Below are 25,917 nucleotides of genomic sequence, written 5' to 3'. Positions count from 1 at the left end.
CTTCCAGGGTTTGGGGGGGGGGATTTTGGCGAGTGCTGCAAGCTGCTGATGCAGATACCTTTCGCCTTGCCTACACAGCCCCAACATAGGAGAACAGCAGGTCCTGGTCAGCATCTCCGAATGCTAACCGCAACACAAGTGAGTAGAGAAACGACTAGGAGAGCAACTCCGTAACTGGATGCCTTCGCTTGAGTAAAACAGTTCCTAAGCGGCAGCTCAGAAAACAGAAGGTGGGTCACCACGGCTTAAGAAGCAGAAAAGCTGGCAAATGAAAACCACGGGAAGGAGCGCCCTGACCACGAAGCGGTGCCTACCTTTGCCTTCTTCTCAGGGCTCGGAGGAAGCTCCTTGTTTGGAGGGGTGGTGATATCGTTCCCTGTCACCGCTTCGGCTGGTTTGGTCTCTTCTGGTTTTGCTGGCAAAAAAAAGAGGAGGACTTCTTAAGTTTAGGCTTTTTTGTTTTGCCTTTTTTTTTTTTTTTTTAATGCAACAACAGGAGGAGACAGAAGTGAGACAGTTACAGGTTGGCCATTTCTGGAAAAGTTTCCAGGAGTCAGAACACCTACAAGAAGGACTTCCACAGTGCTGGGGCACACCAACACAAGGTCCTCCAGATGCCATTAGCATCCAACTACTCCAATTATGCCACGGTGAGGAAAGAGACAGCCAATGAAGAAAACACCTGTTTTAATGGACATAGCCAACTTTCCCATCTTTCAAGTTCTTAAAAAAAAAAAAAGTCAGTGGACTGTTAATGTTTAAGTTCTGACCTCTTTCAGCTTTTGCCCTCTGTTATCCTGAGGAAGGACATTTTCAAGCTATCCCTCCTCAAATCCACTCTTTTGTGCTGCTGCTTCTTCTTGACCTTTCTCCTTCCACATCTCAGCCTACAGCAACTGCCCACGACCACACTTTGCAGCTCTCCACGAACAAGGAAGGCTCCCAGGAGCCAAAAGGAGCTAGACTAACACCAGGAAAGGTCGAAAAGGAAAGCAGCAATATGGAAACCATGTTCCAGCATGCACGGACCACACTGCAACTTGTTAGTATGGAAATCGGCATACATCATGCTGCTGTACACGGTGTTTCAAAGCACAGAAAGCTGTAATTACAACCGCTACGAAGGTCAAAGTTTCACAGATTTTCACTGCAATTGCTCATTTTTGTCATTGCCACCAAAGGTTTTTACAGTGAGTCAGGAAAATTGGATATACATGCGCTCCTCGTAACAGGAGCACTGCGTCCACCATCTACGTTCAACCAACGGTCCCTAAAGCATCGCAAAGCCTTCAGCAAAAGAACAAATAACGCCCTCCAGCAAAATAAACAGTATGACAAAACATCAGTTTAGAAGCAGCTTCACTAAAACTTCAGGGCTCTCGAGGACCAGCGACGACTGTCACGGTTCTCTGCACCACGAGACGCGTACGAGGCACCGTCGGCTTCCCCAGGAACAGCTTTTAAAATACTACAACTCTCAGCGGTGCTACTGCACAACGGTGCTTGCTAAGAGCTGTTTTCTGCTGCAATTCCTGTGCTATTTGAATTGTACGAGGGACACGGCGCAAACAAGCCATCACAAGCGTATTCATTTTCCCTTGTCATCTGGGGATTAAAATAAAGAGCATCTGTACTGGATGTTTCTTTTTATAACACAAGGGGCTTGTCATGCTGCAGCGCATGATAAGGGCCCACCAGACAATAGCGCAGCAATGCCAACAGAAAAAAGGTTGTTTTCCACCTCTTGTGAAGATTACTATTTATATTTCACATTTTCTTGCTTGTCAGTCTTCAAGGGAGAGTTTCAAAGAATATTCGAGTGGCGGCAGAAATTCCATTGCTGAAGCCAGCAAAACAAATCAGTGCCTTCCGCCAATTTTGGGGATGCTCAACCGAAGGGTGCTTGAGGCTTTTTGCTTTTCTCCCCTCCCTTTTTCTTTTTTTTTTTTTTTTTGACTCCATGATAAATTTTAGCAGCTTTTTTTCTTGCATTGTATCACCTTCTACCTAGTATCTCAGCTTGCGAATCATACTACATGTCATGCAGCATTGAATTTAGTCTTCCATGCACACAGAAAAAGACTTCTGAAGAAAACAAGCACTGAAATGTCCGGGTTGGACATCATTTTTAATGCAAAGTTTTTAAGAATCAAGGATCATTCATGTTCCTCTAGAAGGTCCATTTTTTTGTAGCTAATCTATATTGGCTCCCCTAACTAGTTTTCTCCACTGCATTTCAATAGACCTTTATTTTCTCCCTCACTTATTTTGTTCATTTTATCTACAGCAATACTAGAAAAAGCGACTGTCACCAACAGCCCCTGTTTGTGAATAGCGCATTTCTGTGCGTTTATTGCTCTTTGCTTCCCCTACCTAGAGACTCACTGTGAAGCCTCCTCGTCTCAGATATCGCAGCCATCAAGGTGACTTTCCATCAAGCAGAAGCCACTTTTCATGTGCTGCCAATCGTTACTGTTACTTCAGCTCATTCAGCAGCAACGTTAGACGTCTCGCTTGAGGACGGCATCCCAACGCGCATGCACCGACGCGGTCTGCTCAGGAAGCCTGACGCAGCTCCTCGGAAAAACCGAGCTCCAAGACTCACCGGCTCCAGCAGCTTTCATGCTTCTGGAGTAATGAAAGGGGGTTGCACGTAATTTCGGGAAAACCCACATACAGGTCAAGCAAGCTGAATAAAATCAATAATAACAATGAACGCAGGATATCTGGGTAGGGAGCGTGGCTATTTCTTGGGCCACCGTTGAGGGGACCCTTGTTCAGGCTGCATTTACCGCAGCCTCCGATACGCCGGGGGACATAACCCGAAGGGATCAGAGAGGGATAGTCTTGTTCTGTGCTGCCGCAATTCAAGTAACCACCCAACGTGCCCATCGGGACAGCTGCTCTCGTTCATCGTTTAATTACGAGGTTTTGCTCTCCCATGCGGAGCGGAGAACTGCCAGGGAAGATTTGCTAGTTACAGGGAATATTAGGAAAAGCTGCCAAATCTTAATCAAATTTGTTCATTAGGCTGCAAGAATTATTGAAGAGGCTTTTCAGCTTGCTTGTTCCTCCGAGCATGGCAACAAACCTCCAAAAGGTATTTCGAGGACGCTGCGTCCCAGCTGTAAGGGCGATCGCTACCCTCGCCCGCCCGGAGCCGTGCCCCCAGCGCGGCGGCTCCTGCTCGCCCGGCGCTCGCCGATGGCAGAGCGGCTCGGCTTAGCCACCCCGGCACCGGGAATCCGGTTATGCCCGGGGGGGGGGGGGGAAGACGGCAGGGGCCTGAAGGACGGAGCAGAGGATGCTCCATGCTGACGTCTTCCGTGGAAACGCTGGAGGGCATCGCCCCGAGATGAGCTGTGGTCCCCTCCCGCTATGGACCGCGGCGGCAAACGGAGCGCACTGCACTGCGCAGCATATCATCCGTTAGCCAATAAGTACGTTTCTAACAGGGAAAATCAAGCTTTTCCTACAGGTCAGTTCAAAATACCGTGATGCACCCCCATTTCCCAATTTCGAAGAGTGACACTGGAAGAAACGACTCAAATCTAGGTAGAGGCAAGCAAGTGAGTCCATGGTGACAGCTAAACCACTGACCCCAAACTCCGGATTTTTCTTTGAGGTTTTAGAGACAATTACGAGAGAGTAAACTTGACAAATGGCTTAGGTTTCCCTCAGCAGCGACACGCTGCTCTCACCAGGGTACTTCTGCGGTGGCAGCTTGGTCAACCCGACCCTGCTCCAAGGCCTCCTCTAAGCCGCAGCGACGCGCGGCTGAGCCTGGGCACAGAAGCGATAGCACGGATACTATATTTGGCAAAAGCACACTGGGGCCACAAGTTAAAAAGCATATTTTCGAATAGTTTTACCACCAGACACCAGATATTTGCCATGACTAGATGAAGGACCAGCAAACGAGGCCATGGGATGCTCAGACAAATATGAAGTCAGTGGGAGCAGGACTTGATCTGTTAAAGACCACTGAGTTTTCAGAATAATTAGTAAAAAGATGATCTGTGCCAAAACTGACACTTTGAAATGATCAGAAACTTAAAATTATGGTCCATGCCTCAACTCCTCGTTATAAAAAGGGACAACACTATTCCTTTAGCTCATAATAGTTACGGAAAACAACCGTCTGTTTGTTCTTATATTATCAGGGTAAGCCATAAAAAACACTATTGAGGAAATTCGTAATTCTGCCTACAATAGCCAAGTTTGAACACGGTGACGCAAAGAAAGCGCGGTGGCCATGCACGTAACACCGAGGACACCACACCGCGCGGAGCAAGGATGGTATCGCCACGCGCCTGCAGATCGAACGCAAGGGGAACCAACGCAGCAGTGCAGGCACACCTTTGAGATGCCTTCCATATTTTTAGGGCTTAAATTACTCCACTTCAGGTATGAATACAAGTTTTCTGAATGCCGTGTTTTAAAAACAAGTCAACTTTTCATAGATCTACCAACTGATATGTAGATAGTTAAACTAAAAGTTGACAAAGCCATCCTCTTTCCATCTCCTAATATCATATCCTTCCAGGGAAGCACAACGCTATATATTTGACCTAGCCCATCTTTAAATATTCAGAGCAAAGGAACTCAGAAGCTATTTTAGCTTCTCTGTACAACTCTTGATTAATCCTGATTTTTGGTAATAATAAAAAGCTTAATTACTCATGAACCTGGGCGTCTGAGAAGATTCTTAGCATATTTTATCCTCAACCTCATTCTTCATGCATGCTGCCAGTTCCTCTGCGGTAACTAACAGCAGGTGAGTTATCACGAGAAGAAATGCAATGTGTTATGATGTAGAGCATGGCTGATTCTAAGCTCTGCTATCTGGACCCACATGTGCCTTTTCGAAAGCTGAAGGAGCCAGACAAACCGAGCTCAACATTTTGAAGGAGTTTTGCAGGTGCTAATGGGGGGTCTGCCCTCAAAAGCAGCAATAAGTGGGGAAAAAGCATGCTCAATCTGTCTGAAAATGTGGTCCCAACTAGGCAACAGAAAAACGATACCTGAGGTGACATCCAGCTTCAGACTTCTGCATGAAGCCGAGAAGAGGACGCAACGCGAGCAGGGAAGGGAGGACGATGAACTGCCATGCCCTTCTTTCGAGCTGGTCCAGCAGCAGAACTACGCTAACACAAAAGGGAGTTTTGCAAACCCACGTATTGAAAGCTAACAAAGGCTTCACCATTTTAGGCTTGAAGTCATCACTCAAATGCAGTTGTATCTATTGCACAGAGCTATGTTGAGAGTTCAGCAATTGCCAGGCTTGAAGACGACACACGGTTAATTGGGCGCAATGGGAGCCTCGGGAGGTTATCTGGCCCAGCCCCTCACCCAAACCCAGGTTTAGCTACATCAGGTTGCTCCAGGGCCTTGTCCATTTGAGGTCTGTCTCCAAGGCTGGAAATCTTGCAGCCTTTTTGGACCTCTGTTCTAGTGTTTGACCTCCCTCAGGCTGAAAAAGTTTTCTCTCATATTGAAAAATTCCACTGGCCAAGACCCTAAGGAACCTGACCTAGTTGGACCTGCTCTGAATGAGGAGTTGGGCCAGATAAACCTCCTGAGGCCCCACTGCACCCAGTTAACCCTCTGTCTTCAAGCCAGGCAGCATGGTGCAGAACATCAACAGAGTGGCTTCATAGAGTTGTCCCAACTATAAGGAGCAAAAAGAAAAACCTCGCTCCCCTACAAAAGAAAGTACCCGCGGGCACCTTCTTAGACCATGGCACTACATTGCTTTATAAATATGGAGCCTGCACAGAACAAAGACACTGATGTGTGTGTACTTCTCAAATATCACGCAGCAACTTATCCATCCAAGAAGAAGCATTCTCCAAAATTCATTCTCCAAGTCAAAGGGAGCAGAGAAGACTCCAATATAGCAGCATATGTTGAGCTCATCTTAAAAAGCCGAAAGCAAGTATTTCTATTTTCAGCTGAAATGCTCCAGCAGCTGGAGGAGCCTGGCTGAACTACTGAGGTAAGCAAAAGCTCAAACACTGAAGTGAACATAAAGCAGAGATGTAATTGCACACTGTGCACTGGGAAGGTTTTTAAGAGTGTTAGGTCCTATTTTCCTTTTTATCACCTTTATTGACTAGGTAAGGGAGCGTGTCAGTGGGTGCTCAAGATTTCATCACTTGAATCCTCTTATCTCCTAGCACTGGGCAGGGTATTAGCTCCCATTTTACGAGGTCTATTTATTTCACCTGTCTTAGACCTAGTTGAGGCTGGCTCATTCACATGCTTCGGGATGGCGGTGGACTTGGGCTTGTGAATGAGGCCACGTGCTCACTCACCGTCCGCAGCCCCAGCAAGGGATATTCACGGGCTAAGCTGAACTAGAACATCATTCACTCAAACAGCTCCATAATTCTCATAGGGATTAGAGTCATCCACAGAAAATCCATTACGAGAGCTAGATTAAGCAATAAGGCAACGGCCATCTTTACTCTCCCTCTCAAACGTAAACAATTTCAGAAACAAAACTGGACCACGTCAAATACTGCTTTTGCCAGAAAACTGCGGCAGAGAGGCACAAGCTCTTACTTGCTCATCCATCATCCTCCAGAAGGAGCTGCTCCACCATAAAATCAACATCAATTAAAGCGTTTTTGTCCAAGACTCTTAACATAAAAGTATCTACAAATATAACAAGTCTCAGTTTAAGCAGAAATACAAGCCTTATCCCCTTCCCCCTCCAGAAAAGGCTGAATAAAATGTCTCCTCCTTGACCCAAATACGGAATAGCTAAGCATTTTATCTGGCACACAATGCAACTCAATCAGCTTGCACATCTTGACTTGTTATCAGGAATCAAGGAATAAAGCAGATGTCCTCTTTGCCTCCATCTTCTAAACGCAGGTTGATCTGTTGAGGCTCTCTATTTTTACTCGAGAAAGCAAGCCCTAAACCAGAAGGCCCTGTTCTTCTAGAAAAGCCTAAACCACTCGTCATGTTTCCCGACATGACATAGCCTGAAATCAGATGTCTATTTAGAGTAACTAAGATATATTGTTTATTATACTGTCCTAAAAACTTGATGATGGATATTAAAAAAGCTAATGAAATCATTAGCTTTTCCTTTTTCCCTGCTCACGTGCAAGCAGCAAGGGAAGGGGAAGGCGGAGGGACCTGCCGCAAGCCGCTGCCCTGGGAGCAGCCTGGCTCCTCTCCGACCTCAGCTCTGCCCTTCTCCCCCCACTCCGGAGCATTTCCAGATGTCTGCTTGCTGATCTCGGGTCTTGAGTGCCCGGTGGCTTTTGTCCTTTCGCATGAGCTCACCAGGGTTACAGAGCAAGGAACACACCTCATTTCTCTGACAGCATCGTAACGCTGCTAGCATCAAGCTCGGTCCCTGAAAGATGCTAATACTTTACATTTAAGGCTGAACACGCACACTCCAAGCAAGAATTTTCACCGAGCTGTCCCCCATCGCTCTCAGGTCCCGTTCATCACTGGTCCCTTCCGCTCCTCCTCCTCCTCACAGCCTGCAATCCTCAGTTTCTTCTCCCTCTAATTAAAAACGTTATCTCGCCTGGCAAGGAACCTCGTTAGCAACCACCCGTGCCAGCACCATTACTTGAACAAGTATCACTGCTCCGTTACTACGCAGTCGGGCTGGTGTTTCCTAATCACTAATCTTTACTGCAACCGCGGGTGACGGGCCATCGCAGCCTCGCTCGTTAGCGCTCCAAGTCTGAGCTTCTCCACTGAGCTCAAACACAAAAGAAGGAGACGTTCTGCCGCAAGCAGCGGGAGAGCCAGGACCGACGTGGGCTTGCACACGCCGCTTGCGGGCTTGGAAAGAAGGACGAGCCGGAGAGCCAGGACAGTTTAGGGATGCGGATCCCAAGCTAACAGGCATCAGGGAGGCAACAGTCCCAACCGAGCTTGGTCCAACGGCACCTGGAACTCCTGGTGCTTCAAAACAGAAAATATTTCAAGTGGAGGAAGTTCAAAGAAAATGAAAAACAGGCCAAATGTAAAGGCAGCAGTGAGTATATATAGCTTATTTAAGTGATACCACTGGAGCTGACAAATCAGGTACGTGCAATAAATTACGCAGTAGCTTATACAGACCACGAACATGAATGAAATCTGTTGTTGAGGGCAGGAAACAACGCAGGCGCTTGTTCTGGTGAGCAGCCGCAGCGAGTACTGGTGAAATAAGGGACCGGCGAGTCCTGCCACGCAGCTCTGATCAGCTTTAGTCGGCAGTGATGATCTCTTTACTTAAAATACCTGCTATGGGTACGCAAGGAATGTGAACGGGTGCTCCTTCTTGCAAATTTTTAGACTGAAATTTAACTAACTGTGAAGTACTTCTTCCAGAGAGTCGGCTGATAGCTCGATCACACACGCAATTCTAGATCACCTTAAAAACAGCAGTAACAGAGGTTTAGCAGAGAAAACATCCATCTGAATAGCACCGAGGATATCTATTTCATACTGGCAGAAGCCAGATGCCATTCAAATAATTAAACTCAGGTTGGACAATTCCTTCGAGAACATTTAAGATGAAAAAGGGGCAAGTGACAAGAGCTGCTGAGCCTGACGCGAGGGCTAAGTTCAGACCGAACAGACAGAACCAGCAGCAAGATCCAGGACTAGAAGAGAAGGAATAGGTACATTTATGTCAGATAAAATAGATATCGTTGGCCATGACATTTTGGACGTACTGCCTTGTGACGGGAAGGAGACTTGCAAAGTGAGTATTAAGACTGGAGAGGAGGAAGTCAATTAGGATGTGAACGAGTAATTTAGCCGTAAATAAAATGCAAAGGACAGATTTAGCACCAGCTCTATACTTAGAGGCAAGACTGACTGGCTCATTGACTTACTTTCATTATAACTGCCTCTCCACCCATTAACAGGTGAGAGGAAGGAAAAGCTCGTCATATAAAGTTTGAAAGCATTTCAGGAACATCCAAGGACTTTTTGCCTGTTTTCTTTTGCGTTTCAAAAATTCTTACTAAAGTACACACAGCGGAGGCAAGAAAACATTTTATTGCTTCTACTACCAAATTTTCTTGTACAGAATAAACCCAGAATCTCTTTCTTACCGGGGCATTGTATGCAACGGAGCCAACCAAACCTAACCTGGCCGTTTCCCAGTGGTTTATTTTGGAGAAGGGGATAAAAAGAAAAAAGAAGTTACCACTCTACTGCACGCTTGCCTAGGAAAGCACCCGAGCTGCCTGCCAACACAGTCGTCACCAGATCAGTTCACACACAGATCCACAGTCACAAGGGCTATAAATTAGCTTTTAAAATAAAGATTGCAAGAGCAAAATTCAAACCTAGATGCTTATGTGTTTTGAGGTGGTTGCTCCTAGGTGATAGAGGATCTGGTGGCCCAGCTAAACACGGCTCCTAGTCACCCGAAGCGTACAACGCCTTGCTAACGGCACGGCTTGCGGCAGCTGCTGCCTCGCTGCAAATACACTTTGGTGGCGGAGCGGGTGCTGGCAACCCCCGACCCCACGGAAATGCCATAACACCAAAGGTGTGCACAAATATGAGATGATTTCTGTTCCCCTCAACACGCTAGATGTTTCCTACATCACTGCTGCTCCCGTCATGTTTGAGTTGTCAAGAAGCACGATGACACTTGCATGTTAAGTACCAAACCAAGAGCTGGTAAACACAGCAGCACGGATCCCTATTTTCACCCAAGCAAGCAAATTTCCAGGTGTCCACCCCAAATGGAGCTCATCACGAGGAGCTCTCTGAGCAACCCTGATGCCTATCGACAGGACGGTCGATGACTCCTGCCTGCGCGATGGGACCTGACATCTCAGCGGAGGCCCCAGAGGACCGGTGTCTGCAGTCCAGGACATGCTGCCACCAAAACTGACACTTCTTCATCTCACGGCTGCCAGAACCGCTTAAAATCAGTGGACCGAGCAGACCGTGAAGAACACGGTAACGCCGCAAAGCCGAGACAGCGAGGAGACCAGACGCACCAGTCTCTGCGTGGGGAGGCGGGTACTGCCCAAACCTCGCTGCACGCATCTCCGGCGAGATGCCCGAGCGTGAGTCTCGCATCTTAGAGCATCTTAGCGAAGCATCTTAGAGCATCTTAGAAGCATCTTAGAGAAATTTTTAGAGAAAAGTGAAACATATGAGACAGTAGGATGCTGTTGAAAGCAACTATTGATAGCTAGGAAGAAAAACAGGGTAATCGGGATGTGCCGCAGGCAGCCAAATGTTTGGGATCCGACTGACTGACCATTGGGTGTCACTAACACACCACCGAAACAGAAGACAACTCCGGGCTTGTGGCATCAGACCGCGGCACCTTGCTCGCCCCGCAGATCAACCTCGGCGAGGGGCCGCCGAGCTCTGCCGAAACGGCGCGGCCCGGCGCCCGGCCGCGTGCCGCTCCCCCTCGGGGAGCTTCCAGCTCCGCGGAAGGACGAGCGGACCAGACAGCTACAGGAGGAGTCGTGAAACGCGAAAATCCCCGTGCGAGCCTTTTGTCTCCATCCCCGGCCACGTCTGCTTGGCCCTTCCCATGCAAAGCGCACTCAGTGATCCGGGGGACAAAGACCAAGCCCCCAGGCACCCCCCACCCCAATCCGGGGGGAAGCAGGTAGACGCTGGCGGAAGCCGGCAAGAGGGACGGAGACGTCGTTCTCCAGCCTGCAACACAGATCAGCTGCTCCCGTCACGGACTTTAAATCCGAGACCGACCTCACGCACCACAGCACTCCCCGAACAACAAAACCCTGCAAAATAAAACAAGCCGCTATCGATGCTCACAGCGGAGCCTCTCCCAGTGCTAACCGGGGTTGGGGAAAGGAGGTTAGAAACAGCACAGGGGAAATCCCGGTCTGAATCTCGGCATGATGGTTAGGAAGAGATCAGCTCTCCGGAGCGCTCTACCCACTTAGTGCCGCCGGCTGCTCCAAGCAGAAGGACCAAAAGATGCTAAATCTCAGCTGGGAGGTTTGGGGGAGGTTCAGGGGTTTGGGCTCCAGGTTTGGGGGGAGGTTCAGGGGTTTGGGCTCCAGGTTTGGGGGAAGCCCAGGGGTTTGGGCTCCAGGTTTAGTGCTCCCAGCCACGCTGCCCCGCAGAGCGGAGGGTGCCCGGGCGCGGGAGGGGAGGGCGCAGAGGGCACAGACCCACGGCCACCGCAGAAACCACACGTTTCTACATCTAGCCACCAGCTTCAGCATCCCGGCGCGCGACTCACGGCGGACGCTGCGGTTATTTCCCGGTTTTCCTCCATTTTGCTCCCTGCCCCGGCAGCCGCCCGGGCCCCCAGACCCGCTCGCGGGCTCCTGCCTCCCGCCCGGCTCTGCCCGCTCGCTCCCCGGGGAGGTAAAACCCAGCTACATACCATCACGCGGCAGGTCGCCTCGCCGGGGAGACGGCGCGCGCTGCCCAGCGCTGACCTCGATTTCTTTCCCCTCCGGCGGAGCGGCTTTGCCAGCCTCCATCTCGGTGCTCCGGCTCTTCGGAGCGTCGGGGCTCGCGGCCCCCTCGGCGGCATCTCTCCTCTCCCCCCTCGCCGCCGCCGCCGCCGCCTCCTCCTCCCTCCCCCTGTCGTGGCTGCCGGTTTCGGGGATTTGCTCCAGCTTGCTGTGAAAGGAGCCCGGGCTGCCCAGCTCCCGCCGGGCCGCGGCCCCGTTGCCCCCCTCCCCGGGCCGGGCGGCCGGCGGCTCCTCCGCCACCGTGGCGGCCCTCTTCATGGCGGCGCCCGGCTTCTTGGCGGCGGGGCCGGAGCCCTGCGTCAGGCTGCTGTCCGGGGCGAGCAGGCCGGTGGCCACGTCCTCGCGGAGCGGCGCCGGCGGCGGGTACTTGTCGGCCAGGTCGAGGGCCAGGGGCACGGCGAGGTGGGAGCACTCGGACATGGCGCGCCTCATGGCCTTCCTCTGCTGGGCGGCGCGGCCGGGCGCCCCGCCGTCCTCAATGCCGCCCGGCTTCTCCTCCGGCTCTTCCTCCGCTTCGGCGCCGCCACCGAAGCCGCCGCCTTTGCAGTCGTCCTGGGCGAGCTCGACCGTCGTGGTGGGGAGCTGGGGCTTCGGCGGCGCTACGGAGGGAGAAGCGACCTCGGTGACCGCCCCGCTCACGCAGCGGCTGGGGGCTCCCGCCGCCTCCCCGGCCCCCGGGCCGCCGGGGTGGAAATTGGGGTTCCAGACGCTGGTCTCCGGCTGCGGCCGGGCCACGCCGGGGGGGCTCCCGCCCTCCGCGCCCGCCTTCCCGGCCGCCTTCTCCTGGTCGGTGATGGCTCCATCCTTCCCCGGCCCGGCACGAGGTTTCTCGGCTCCTGCCTGTCCCGAGTGAAAATCCGTCGCTTTAGGGTTTGCCGCGTTCCCTTCGGCGGGGGGAAACGCCTCGGAAATCAGGGACCAGCTCTCAAGGTGACCTGCAGCTCCCTGCTGCTTTCTGCCCGGCACCTCGATCTCTCTTTTGTCTTTCTGAGCTGTTCTCAGCTCTTTGTCTAGCTTCCCTTCGAAGAAGCACAGCTTGTCCTCGTCGGTGAAGCCGGCGTTCTTAACGAGCCCGTCCTTCGCCGGCCCCCCCGCGCTCACGCTCAAGCCGATCTCGTTCAGCTTGCCCTCCGTCCGCCGCCACTCGAACGCCGCCGCGCCCAAGTCCTTGGGGCCCTCCATGCGGCGGGCGCCGCTGCCCGGGCCGGCGAGCGAGGCGGGCTGCTCGCTGGCCAGCGACATCGCCGAGTGCCGCCGCTGCCGCCGGCGGAGCCGCGCCGCCAGCGCCCAGCCGGCCGCGCGCCGTCACCGCCGTCACCGCCGCCGGTGACGACACGCGGCCCCCGCGGTGCCGGCGCGGCCCCCCTCGGCCTCCCCACCCCCTGCCCGGCCCCGGCCCCTCCGCCGAGCGGCGCCCGTGCGGCGGCTCTCGAAAACAGCCGCTTTCCTCCTCTTGCAAAGGCAGGAACACGTTTTATAACAGATTTCGGTCTCCGGCTAGATGCTAACGGGGCCCTCAAAACCTCAGCGACATGATTTTCCCCCCAGAGCAACGTTTCCCAGGTAATTGCAAGATTTCCAGAAACATGCACTCTCCTTTTTCTCTGTTACAACCACTTCATCTATAAGTATTAATCCCTGCTGATGAATCACCCTTAAGGACACTTAGGAAGCAAGCTGAGCGTTTTCCCCCTTGCAAATAAGCACAACACCGGGCTAAATCGCAGCCCAGGCGAGCAGGCTAGCGCAGGACCGTGCCTCCCCGCGCAGCGGCTTTGCTTCCAGCGCGGGAGTTTCACCGGGCTCCCCTGGAGTCAGCAGCGATCACAAACACCGCTGCAATGAGGATTTCATTAGTCACAGACTCCCCGAGCAAGTGGACAAAGCTGAAAATGTAGCAGGAGAGGTCTGGGGTGGTTTGGGGTTTTCAATACTGTCACCTTTATTTTTGCCTCTTTTTTTTTTTTTTTTTTTAAAGCATGAACAACACTTCTGAACTGCATTTTTTCTACTGCACAGATTTCACAACTAGCACGTCACGTTTTGTGTCGATCCGTTCAAGTCCGGTCTCAACGTGCAGTAAGTGCACCTGCAAAGCCTCTGCCTCCAGCATCCATGGCAACACTTTCCTACCTGTGATGCTTAATTGGGATATTGCTTCCCTGGTTAAAGTCCGGAAGATTGCTTCCAGCTACTCAGCCACTGGCATCCGGACCGATACTACTGCATTAACAGCAAACTGTAGAGCTGCTTTCATCTTAAACGCCTGATGCAGATTATCCCTGACCAAGGCAAACTCTCCTCTGAGCCAGGCTTACACCACCCTACAGACATCATGCTCCAATCCAGGGGAAAATTTTGTCCTTACGGTTATAAAGCAGTAAAACAACTTCCTATTGTAGTTCAACTGAGCATAAATGTATTTTTATACCCAGAGACACACGAGCTACAGTACACCCCCTGAATTTAACCTGCTGCTGAGAAATGCTACAATCCACACATTTATCTGCTTGTATTTAAGTTCTGCATTTAAGAAGCTGCTATATTTAAAAACAATGACTAAGGAACTGTAAATTATACGAATCTTTCATGACACCCTCTAATTAACCAGAACATTTCCACCCACAAGCCTCACTTCTCAAAAGGCCTCGACAATTTCTTGTACTTTAAATATTCATAGGTGTCTTGCTAGGGCAAAAACGGGACCTCGGCTCAACACCTACCTTTCCTCCCATAACCCATGGGGGACTGATGTTTGCAAGCACTTGCTCATTCCAAAAGCACTTAGTTTGCTCCCAAAACCGGCAGACCTTGAAGTCAACAGCAGTTACATGGGATCAGATATCCCTGCATTGCTCAGGCAATTCCCAAACAGGACTCGAGCAGCAGGTCTCCGTCCACAAGAGGTGACTTGCTGCCCTGCCCCAGCCCGGGCACCTCTGCAGCCCCCCGACACCGAATCCCCCCCAACATCAGCAGAGGTGGCCTACAACGCGTATGCTACAGCCTTTCGGCATCGCCGCCCTACACGTGGGACGTTGTTTCAATGCACATACTCAATTCCCGGCCTCCCCGACTCTTCCAGGTTTTCTCCTAGAAATTCCTTAAGGTTTCGCCCCCGAAGTCATGCCGCTGCCGTTCTGCTAAGCTTTCGGCGAGACCGGAGATCACTAAGGCACAGCGCACACGACCAGCAGCCCTGACATCAGGGCTGTGTTCCCCCTTGTTCCTCTAGACTCAGCACGCTTTAATTGCTAAGTCATTATAAGAAAAGAAGTATTTGTCAACAAAAGATAAGCAGGAAAGAACAGGAAGATGATCAGAAAACAGGACTGCGATAGCTTATGAGGAAGAACACAAGCGAGGAAGGGCCCACACCGAAGAGCAGCTGGGTTACGAGGGCAAGTGAGAAGCTCCCTCAAAGGAAGCCCATCCACTGCTTCTACCCTTAGTTCAACTTTGAGGAGGATGGAACACTCTTCAAAGATCAAATTGGGGTTTCACAGCCCTTTCGGCTCTCCACCGTCCGTCTTGGAGACGGTGTCGGAGGACAGCAGCGCAACGACCACAAGCTGCTGCGAGCCAGACGCCGGTGCACCTTCCGGACGCGGCGATTTGCCCATTGCCTGAAGCTCCTCGCGACCTTTCGGGGCCGAGACAGCAGCATATTGCACAAGGAGGAAGGTTTGGTTAGACCTGTATTTTGTCTGTTCACATCCCCTTGCCATTATTAAATCCTGGGTTTTCTTAAAGGTAAAGTTAAGAGAAATAAGCCTGCCGCAGCAGCTGAGCATGCAGCATGGATTTCAGTGCAAACATTAAACACATCTGTAGTCAGTCGCCCCAGCTGCTTAGATATAACCTGATGCTCAGACTGCCCCTCTGAACGGGAGCCTTCTCCAAGGGAACGGTACCCACGTGCTGAAGAGGCTGCAGAGCATCACGCCCGCTCCGGCAGGTTCGGGCGCGCCAGGTAAAACACACGATCGCACGGGCCGAGACGGTGCCAATGACCGGAGCAGCCCAGGATCAGTGCATCAGCACGTCATGCCTCCGCGCCCAATCTGCGAGCTCCCAGCCTCAGCAGATGGATCAGCCTAGCGTTTCTATTTTTGCTCTGCTCCTGAAGCTATTACTTCTCCTTTCTAATGCCTTTGCTTTTTTCCTTTTCCTTTTTTTTTTTTAATCTAACGCCATTGTTTCTGTGCAGTCCTTTGCACCGGTTTCTAAGGCAACATCACTTTCCAGGACGATGAGCGACTCCTTGCCAACATCTCCAGCCGACGCGATCTCCAATCAAGCATCGCCACCGACAGCGGCCAGCGATCGAAGGGATCAGAACCGCCGAGGCCGCAGCGTCTGCGAGCGCCGAGACCGCAACACTGCGGCGTGTCATCCGCCACGGCACACCTGGACCAAGGCTCCTTTACTTTAGAACACATAATACATTAAAATCCTAATGACCAGCTGAAAAGCAGAATTAAAACCACTCCAGAGAGCTCCCAACTCAAAACGTTACCGTACTGGTTTACAGCATCAGTATGTGACAGCAGGAACTGCAGAGGCAAAGCAAAGCCGACCGCGTGATACACGAGCAGCAAGCAAGCGAGATAAGCAAAGAAAGAGCCGAGATTTAAGACTCAGGTATCCTCTGAAAGGTAAACAACACTACTAGGGAAATGTGCTTAACAGTTTTAATCTGGCTATTTGTTTCATTCCCAGCTTTTCCTGAAAGCTGGAGTTTCAGAGATGAGCAGGAAGACAAACTAAAGGAAGACCACCAAAGCTGGGGAGCGCTGGGCCAACGCGAAGGGACGCCAGGTTCAAGCGCGAGTCCCTGAACGGCACCGTCCGGCCCGAGGAAAAGCTGGTACCAATATGACACATGGTACAAAGCCAGCGGGCAAGAGGGCTTGTCACATGCAGCCAACTATAACCGCTTTGAGCGTTTCTCCGAAGAACATACACCGGCCCAGGCACCGAGTCTGCCTCACCTTGCTAATTGCAAGCAGAACTGGTACCTTAAAAGAAACTTTCCGTTAAAGCAGAATCAAAAAATGCACACAAATGCAAAAATTGAGGGGATGAGCAGATAACGGCACAGTTCTCTTGCAACTTCATAAATATGTACTTCATGTGCATAAATTACATATAAGCGTGTGCTTCATAAGTGTGTACTGACATGAGAAGGGGCTTCCATCTCTCTCCTAGAGCTACCCGGGATCGTTAACAAGCCTTAATTAATGAACAGGCTGCAATATAACGCTATTCTGAGCTTAAAAAAGGCGTTATTGAAACAGCCGCTCAGTCTGTTATTAGGAAGTGTTTGTCCACAACTGCACTTGCGATTACGGTTTCGGGTAAGAGGCTGCAGCCCCCCGTGTCCCCCATCGTGCCCCTGGGTCGGGTTGGCTGTTACCGGACAAACCGGTCACGGTTCGGGTGCAACTGCAGAATTACACGAGTTACGTGAACGAGGGGGGCCCAGCAAAGCTCACGCTCTGACGGCAGCAGGATAACGCAAAGCATCGGGGAAGGGCAGCGTCCGGAGAAGGGCTCAGTCCTGGCAGTAAAAGAAGAGCAAATATCGTAATTAAGCAGCGATGGCATTCCTTGCTGTCAAATGCACCCTGTTTTAAGGAGATGCAAAAGCCAAAATACGGAGGCAAATTAACAAATTGTTTAAAACAGGCTGTTCTTTAGGGATGGATTGGGGAGAAAAAATTCCCTTTGAAGTCTGGACATTGGCAGAAGCACAGCTGGCGGGGCAGAGGGATGATGGAACGGCTGCTCCGGTCACCCAACGCCTGATTATAGCTTCGGTCCCGGGCGAGAAGTAGTGCAAAGGCTCCACGGCATTTTAACGGGACGAGCACGCTTTGCCTGGCGCGCCGAGTGCCGACGCGCCCCGCTCGCCCCAACTCCCCCGACGCGCGAAGGTGGGGAACAGCTTTCCCAAAAAATCTGGGGCAGTTCCTCCAGCAGCAGCAACAAAACCGGCAAGCTGAATTAAATCAAAGCGATGCATGAGGGGATTGAATTCAAAGTCAAAATTAAAAAAAAGGATTACAGAAGTAGTGCTCAGGCATGATCTGTAAGAGATGCTCACAACTTCTGCCAGCGAGAGAAGCCCGCAGCATCGCGGTTGCCATGACTCCCAGCGAAACCCCGTCGCACAGCCTGCGCCCGTTTTAGCAGCAGAGACACGGGCGGGTGCATTCAGGAGAGCCACCCTGCTCGTCCAGGACAGGCGGTTTCAGAAACTGCCGTTATTAAACCGCAGCCAAAGACCCTCCAGAACATCTACATGGGAGCTACCAAGGACCGCTGATGGCCCACCGGGACAAAGAGAAGTTTTACATCTATACATATAGATATATACACATACATATACTATTTTTTATATATATATACACGTATATACATATACATACATATATACATATATATATATATATATATAAAAAGTGGATATTAGATGTTGAAAAGGACAAACTCCACAGTCCTGCCCAACACACACAGATGAAATGTTCTGGTGATAGGTAAAATATGGGGTTTTTTTTTTACAAGAATAAAATAATACAGCTCCTATGCTCTACAGCTATTGCGGTAGTCATTGGGGTTGTTATAGCACCTTTGACGCGAGGGTCTCGAAGCCCTCGGAGCTGTTGTCACCCTGGCAGAGGGCTGAACCGCCGGCAGGGGCGAGCGCGAGCCAGCCAGCGTTTGGACGACGGTAGCGATCTCCCGGATCCCTCGGCTCCTCCATCCACTAGACAAGCGCACGCTCACGGCCTTAGTCTCAAACTTAGGCCAGGCCAACTTATAAATGCAAAGCATATACCCACGTACGCGCACGCTGGCGAGCTGCTCCGAGCCTTTCAGCTCGGCACGCTACGGTCCTGCGCAAAGCACGCCAGAAGGGCTTTTCTCTTTTGCACGAATCTCCTGCTGAAGTATTGCCCCCTTAAATACAGCAGTCAGCAAGGGAAAATAAAGACTTCTAGCAGATAATGGAAAGGCTTTAAAAGAAATAATAATAATAAAAAAAAAAAGATGGCCTTTAGCTTTCTTCATTTTGCAGCGTCATGCACTAAAGAACATCACTTCTGCAGGCACAAGTTCATGCAGAGTACACCGCTTCCACCAAAACAGAACGACTTCAGGTTATGCAACACTCATTAAAATTACAAAACCTCTCAAAAACCTGACCGGCATGTTAAGGCGCGCCGAGCTCTACGCTTGTTAAGTTAGCGGCTGCATCATGCAAACTGGCAGCGTGGCCCTCCGCGGAAAGAGGGACAGGAACAAACTCCCAGGCCAGAGGACAAGGCAGAAACGAGAGCACCTAAGCGGGGGCGAATGTCACCAGCCCATTCCAGCGGACTGAATTTCATAGAGAAGAGACCAATTATCTCTGAGGAAGGTCTAGAATAACCAGAAGCCTGTGGATATTTTTCATTTTAGTTCAGCTGTGTCCATGCTATAGTCTCCATTTCAAAGTCCCTATGGACTTCCTATCATTTCCCATGGGAAAGGGGTCTTATTCCATGGACACAGCCAGAGGAAACAGCCCAAAAGGTGACCAGTCCACCCAAGGTCTTGGCAGAGAAAGTCTTCAGATTATCACTCAAATTACTACGTCGTTACAACTCTGCTTTAGTAAAGATTATTTCTCTACCAGCGCAAGAGAGGAAATGTGTTTTATAGACATAGCAGCCCAACATAGCTTAAGATAGAGTCATAAACCAACTGCGGGAGGAAAAGTAGCTGGTTGCAATTAGCCTGATGTAGTAGTAAAACCAAACCTCATGTGCCAGAGAAAGCACGTTTCCTGCCGCAGCAGCGTTCGGCTCCCTGCCCTGCCCTCCGGGGACACGCAGGGCCACCCAGCGACCACGACGACTCCCTGCTGCATCTCAGCGGCTTTCGTTTCAGTCCCCGATGACGAGAAGCTAACGCAACTGAACCCCAAAAGTGCAAGTTGACTCAAAAATTAGGTCAAATTAACTCTGAATGAATAAAACAAAACACTTAAACCAAGCTGTCAGTTCTTCAAAGTTTGGGAATTAGCACCGTGAGACAGGCAAGCAGAACTAACAGCCTTCTACGATCAGCCAGAAAACCAGTCATGCCACACTCGTTTGTGCCACATAGGATTAACGATTACGTATTCATGCTAACGCACTGACAAACAGCAAGGTCTCGCACGCAAGCCGTCTGCGTTACTGCCGCTAGCTCAAACCGCGAGCACACACCTTTCTCTTGCCTCTGCCGGCTCATACCAGCGGGTTTCGGCTGCTTTGGTTTCTCTCGCTCGGGAGCGGCGGACCTGGCTGGTACAGCTGGACCACCTCTCGCCTTTGTGGGTCTCATGTAGCCTTTTAGCTGCTCTTTTCCTTTAACTCTTTCGTCTTTCTTTGCCTCCTTCACAGTTTTTTCTTCAAATCCCTCCTCTGTTTCTTTCATTGCGTCTTTGGGTTTATCTGCTTCGGACTTCAAAGCCGAGACATCCTTCAGGTGAGCTTCCCCACCCTGAGCAGCAGCCTCTTCTGCGAGTTGGGAATTACTTTTACCATCATCTTTAGGGCTTATTTTGGCAGTTTGGGCAGCTCTCAGATTTAAACCAGCAGCCTCTGCTTCATCTACTTTATTGTCTAACCCGACCAGGTCCTTCAGCAGGCTTTGCTCGTCCTTCGTGCCTCCGGGCAGCTCGGTCTCTCCAGCGCTGCTCTCCATCGACGCCTGGGCTGCAGCCGCGTCTGCTCCACTCTCCGCTGGCACCGGGAAGCCAGAGGAACCGCGTCCAAGGTCCTTCTCATCAAAAGAGACAGTTTCTTCCACTTTCACCGTCACTTTGGCACCTACGGGAGCCGTTCTGCTTTTCGTGTCTGAGGAGGTGCAGTCAGGGTCTTCCCTTTTATCCCCGATTCTTATTTCTTTATCATCCACCTTTGCTACGGTAGGAAGGGGAACTTCATCCTTTTTTGATTTAATGTCCTGTTTAACTGACTGATCCAAAGAAAGTTGTTGACCCATCTCCCCCTTATCCCAGGAATCGGTCTCTCTGGTTTTATCCTCCTCTTTCACTGAAATGTCTTTTCCAGGCTCTTCATGGCCCAGGCTGATTGGGTGCTCGTAAAATCTCTGTTCAGGCATCTCCTTTTTATCCCTAGATCCAGGCCCCTTGCTGCTCTTCTCCAACACCCCTCCAGAAGAAGGGAGCGCCTTACCTCCTGCATCCTTTTCCGTTTGCTTTGGGAAGCCAGAAGAAACACTGCCAGGTCCTTCAGGGCTAACTGCTGCTCCCTGAGCAAAGGGCTCAAAGAAGCTCCCCGTAGTATTCCAGGGCATTTGCGGGACAAGGGGGAAATTCTTAATATTTCTGTTTTCATCTACAAAACCCATTTCTTCCACTCCGCAGCACATCTCCGATGCCACGGGAGGCTGCGCTTCCCTCCTGCTTGTTTTTGTCTCTAGAAAAACAGGCTGCTCAGAGGCATTTTTAGCTTTTTTACTTCTCCCATCGCTACCTCTCTTTTTAGATCTATCAGGTTCTGGGGCCAAACCGTGATCTGCCACCGGGGAGCTGGAGTTTAGAGCGGGCTGCTCTAAAACGGGGAGCCCAGGCACGCTGCTGCAGCGAGCAGAGCTTTCTGCCTTGGATCCGGCAGCTCTCCCCGTGTCGCCAGCAGCGAACATCGCTCCAGCTGTGCCAGCTTCCAAGAGAAACATCTGCTCCAAACTAGCCTCCATCTTCCTGCACTTCTCTTTATTGCTCGCGTTTGATTTTTCTGGCTCCAGAGGTTTAGCAGAAGCTTGGACATGGGCTGTATCAGCTAGGCCACCCAGCAGACCTACTGCAGCGGGGAAATTACTCTCTTTGCCTTTATCAGGAGACTGAGTTTCTGTAACATTTCCCACCTCCTCAGCTACTGCAGGGATTTTATCTAGACCCAGTGCGACAGAGTGCTCAAGACTGTTTTCAGGCTTTTTGTCTTTCACATCTCTGCCCTTTTTCTTGGGCTTGTCTGTCACCTCTTCGCTGCCGGGGCTATGTGCCCCAGCTCTCTCTGTCCTGTTCTCTGGGACGGGCTCTGATGTATTAATGACAGTTTCCTTACCTTTATTAGGGGACCAAATTTCTTTAGTTTTGACCATTTCTGGCTTTGCTGTCTCTATTTTATGACCTGAAAGATCTAGCTGATCAGAGAAGCTTTTTCTATCACCACCCAGGATTTCAGGCTTTTCCACCATCTCTTTGGTTATGCCTGTCAGATCCTCCAGCGCGAGACCTCCTTCAAAATCAGACATTTTATTTTTATCAAAGGTCATTTCTTTTGTGTTGCCAGCCACCTCCTCTTTGCTCGGAGGAGGACTTGCTTCTGCCCTGGTCTCCAGGACAGCAGGCTGCCCAAAAGGATTTTTTTCATTTTTTCTTTTCCCATCGCTACACCTCTTCCTAGGTTTGTCTGCCAATGCTGTGTTAGAATCTGTCATAACCGGTTCATCTGGAGAAGTAAATCCAGCCTCTTTGCCTCTATGCACCACATTGACCTCCCTTGTTTCGCTGACCGCGTCAGCCACAGCAAGACACTTGGCTTCATCTGTCCCGCTCTCCGGAGCTGACGGCTGCTCTGAAGCGCCCAAACGCGGCACTTCGCTTTTCCCAACACTTCGCTTCGGCTCCTCGGTCACCAGGTCAACGGGACTTTGCGTTTTAGCTCCCTCCGACACGTTTTCCTGAAAACGCTCAGCAGTAAGACAGCCTTTCTCTCTGCCTTTCTCGCTAACACTCATTTCTTTAGGTTTGTCGGTTATGTCAGGAGAACTGCTTACGTCCCTCTTGCTCTCAAAAAGAAAAGGCTGCTGGAAAAAGCTTTTTTCGCCTCTTTTACTTCTTCCATCACTACCTCTTTTTTTTGCCTTGTCTGCTGCTTTGTCAGAGTAACTATGTGTAATGTTTGCTGATGGATGTCCTCTTGTAGCAAAACCAGTCTCTTTGCCTTTATCAGGGAAAGTCATTTCTTTTATCGTCTCATCTGTCTTCCCTCCACCAGTAAGTTTGTTCTCATCCTCCAAAGGAGTTATCTGCTCAGGGAAATTCTTAATTTTTCTGACTTTCCCTTCACCACGCTTTTTTTTCGGTTTGTCCATCCCCTGTACAATATTGGGGTCTTTTGCAGCCTGATGCTCTAATGCAATAAATCCCGGCTCTTTGTTTGTGTCAGGGGAATCTGCTACTACAACTCTGTCAACGGCTTCAGCAGAGGTGGGAAGTTTAGTTGTACCAGACTTAGCTGCCAGAAGTAACGTCTGCTCTGAAAAACTATCAGCCTTTCTGTTTTTCAAAGGAAAAACCTCCTCAGGTTTTGGTACAACTAATGGTGCAACAGGCGTTTTATTAGCATCTGTTGTGGTCTTCTGCGCTGCCTCTGAAGCACTCAAGTTGACCGCTGTGCAACTATCCGCGGACACTGTTTTAGTTTTGTCAGCTGTTTCTGGCTGGCGAGGAAGCTTGTCTCTTGGGGCCCCAGCCTCTAGAAGGTCAGGCTGTTTGAAGGACTCGTTTTCAGCCTCTTTGCTCTTTTCACTGCCTCTTTTCTGTGCTTTTTCTTCCAATGACCCACTGGAAGTCTGAGGCTCAGTGGGGACAGTCTCGCTGAACGTTTCGCGCTTGGGAGATGCGCACTCGGCCTCCTTACCTTTATCAGAAAGGGGAACTTCTGAAGGTTTGGTCTTTAAAGAAGTTTCTACTTTGCTTAGATTGATCTCTTCTGAAAGAGATGCCTTCAGGTCTGACTCCTTATACTCCCTCCTCTTGTTTTTATCAAGATGACCTATTTCCACAGGCTTGGTCAGCATCTTTGCTGTAACAGGTTCCCCCGCCTTCGTCTTGTCTGCCTTGTCCATCTGCTCCAAGGGAACCTGTTTTATTTTGCCTTCAGATCGCAACACCAAACTGTCATCTCTCATTTCCCCTGTTTTCCTGAAGTCTCCATTTTTTGCATCCAACACAGATTCAATCGGCGTGTCAGTTTTTTGGGCCTGCTGTCTGGGTGCTGGCATTGGGAAGGCATTTTGATCATCCACGCTCAGGCTTCCAGTTGTTATTTTAGCATCCTTTGGCATGTCTGAAGCTCTGTTTCCTGAGGCAATTGACTGCTCTTTGCGAGCTTCAGCAGGCAACATGGTACAGACATCTGGTTTTTGCAGTTCAACAGCAAATGGGCAACTTTTAGGAGCTTGGGGGATCGCAGTCTTTTCATCCCAGAACTCCATTGTTCTTGGCTGCTGATTTCTCTTTTGTTTTGGTTTCTTTTTCTTCTTCTTCGCGATGGCTGAAGAACCTTCCAAATCCCAGCTCTCCCTTGGCACATCTCTGCAGCTCTCCACAAACTCCGACAGCGCGCCGGATGGCTGCCCAGCGGCCTTTTTATGGGAAACCCTAGTGCGAGGGGATGTTCCAGCACCATATCCAAGCTCTGCTACAGAATAGGGGTCTACTCTTGGGTCAGGACTCTTCTGCTGTGGGAAGCCTATTAGACGTTCCTCTGGCACATCTGCAATAGGCACTGCTGCAGGTTTCGCTCTGCCAAACCTGCGTTCACTCGATTTGTAAGCTTGCCTTAATTGTGCAGTAGGTAGACCTGGAATACAGGAAGCCTGCTCAAATATCAAAGCAACTATTTGCCTTACAAAACAAAACAAAACAAAACAAAACAAAAAAGGAAGTGATTTTAGCTAGCTAAAACAGTCCATACAATCATAAATGCAGAACTTTCAGCGCTGATACTACACTGACTCTAAATCCACCTCAGTGGTGCTGAGATAAAAATTTGCATCTAGAACCTATTTAAAGTATTGCCAATAAGTAAGTCAACGTTATTAAAGATTACTTCTGATACATGCTCTTACCCCACCACAAAGCAATTGCTCTTGTAAGGACACATTATCTGTTTTTACAAAGCATTAAGGATCCATTTTGTCTTAGCAAGACAAGATAACAGATGCACTTTTTTTATATCCCTTTACTTTGGCAGCTTTCCAAAATGCAAAAATAGAAGTTTAGTGGAAAGATGAGACTAGGGAAGAGCGGACGGACGTAACGGGGGACGGGGGTGCGACAGCGAAGGTTCCCTCAGCACCCGCAAAGCAGGGCAAGGCAGAACCCCCCTAGCAGAAGTCATCTGCTGTACTCAGTTATTTGCAGCACCAGTTTCCCTAGCTACAGGCCACTGATTTTAAAGAGAGCATCAGTCATTTGTCAGTGAGCCCTGGCCCACAAATCAGCCTCCAGTCAGACACATAAGCAATAACAGCTCATTGGAGAGGCTGAGTTAGTGGAGCAGGAAGAAAATTACATTTTCCTTTGGTAATTACACAACTCAATTTGGAAGGAGGTCTTCACTAAGAATATTTTAATCAGAATTAATGGTCCTTTTTAATACCAAAATAAAAAACTATGCGGCAAATAGGAAAAAGATGTTGAGGTTTTAAGTTCTTCAGCAGAAAGATATTGAGGTTTTAAATTCTACAGCAGAAAAGATAAGCCAGTCCCAGCGATAAAATAATAGTAGTGCCCATACTTGGACTTTTAGTCCTGTGAACAAGGCGGGGGGAGCGTGTTTAAGAGGGCAGGAACCAGAGGCAAAGTGCGAGCAGAATCACCGTGAGGAATGCAAAGAACAGCACAGCTGCTTGGTGCAAGAGAGATTTTTGCTTGCTCAGGTGGCAATGCAGTCAGGAGGAGAAGGTGAACAGTTCCCAGGGGCTATTTCCATTCTAAAACTCGGTCATTATCTATATTCTACCTGTAGTCTCTTGCAGGGCTTTTTCTTGCTGGGGTTCTGCTTGTCGGACATGGTTATGTTCAGCCTCCTCCTTTGGTTTCTCTGTAACAGTAAGATCCGCAGTAGTAACAGGTTTTTCTGGAAGGAGTTCTTTACTTTCTAGTGCCACGGCTTCTTTTGCTTCTACTGGAGCTGAACAGAAATATGGAAAATATAAATAGAATGTTTCAGTTCGTACAAATACAAGTAACCAGGGCTTTAGGAGAAAGCCCTTGGAAACAGTGTATTTTTGGTTTTGGTTTTGTTTCAAATAGGGATGAAGCTTACAAGATTTGGTAGTCTACCATGTATTAGCTCCTCACAATCTCATTTGCACAGAAGTTTCATATTTTGGCTGACATGCCAAGGTAGAGGTAAAATACCAAACCAAGACTGTCTTGGAGCTTATATACAGGGTGAGTTGTTTTTTTTTTTTTCTTTATAGTCAACTGAATTCAGACCATACTAGCTTCCCACAGGAATTCAAATCCAAAATACACTCCCATTGTGAGTCTGGAATCACCATCTCGTATTAGTTATTATCTAATATTCAAATATACCTTAGAAGATGCCTCCCAGAAGTACTTATACACTACAGAATTCTTAGCTACATATAACAAAGTTTA

The 25,917-nt window shown here is 49.8% G+C and overlaps 1 protein-coding gene across 10 annotated transcripts in view; it reads right to left on the bottom strand.

Moving 5' to 3' along the window:
- Positions 1-25,917, bottom strand: part of MAP4 (microtubule associated protein 4) — a 143,092-nt gene that overhangs the window by 23,846 nt on the left and 93,329 nt on the right. For all 10 annotated transcript variants that reach the window (XM_064505571.1, XM_064505567.1, XM_064505569.1 and 7 more), the window contains 3 exons: positions 25,274-25,444; positions 19,718-24,109; positions 315-415 (listed from right to left, as the gene is read on the bottom strand). In XM_064505571.1, the coding sequence (XP_064361641.1) occupies positions 315-415; positions 19,718-24,109; positions 25,274-25,444 (4,664 nt within the window). The remainder of the gene's footprint in view (positions 1-314; positions 416-19,717; positions 24,110-25,273; positions 25,445-25,917) is intronic.

The sequence above is a fragment of the Dromaius novaehollandiae genome, chromosome 2 (assembly GCF_036370855.1).
Source record: "Dromaius novaehollandiae isolate bDroNov1 chromosome 2, bDroNov1.hap1, whole genome shotgun sequence".
NCBI lineage: Eukaryota > Metazoa > Chordata > Aves > Casuariiformes > Dromaiidae > Dromaius > Dromaius novaehollandiae.
Note: the sequence above shows the minus strand (reverse complement) of the source record. Positions and strands in the feature narration are given on the sequence as shown.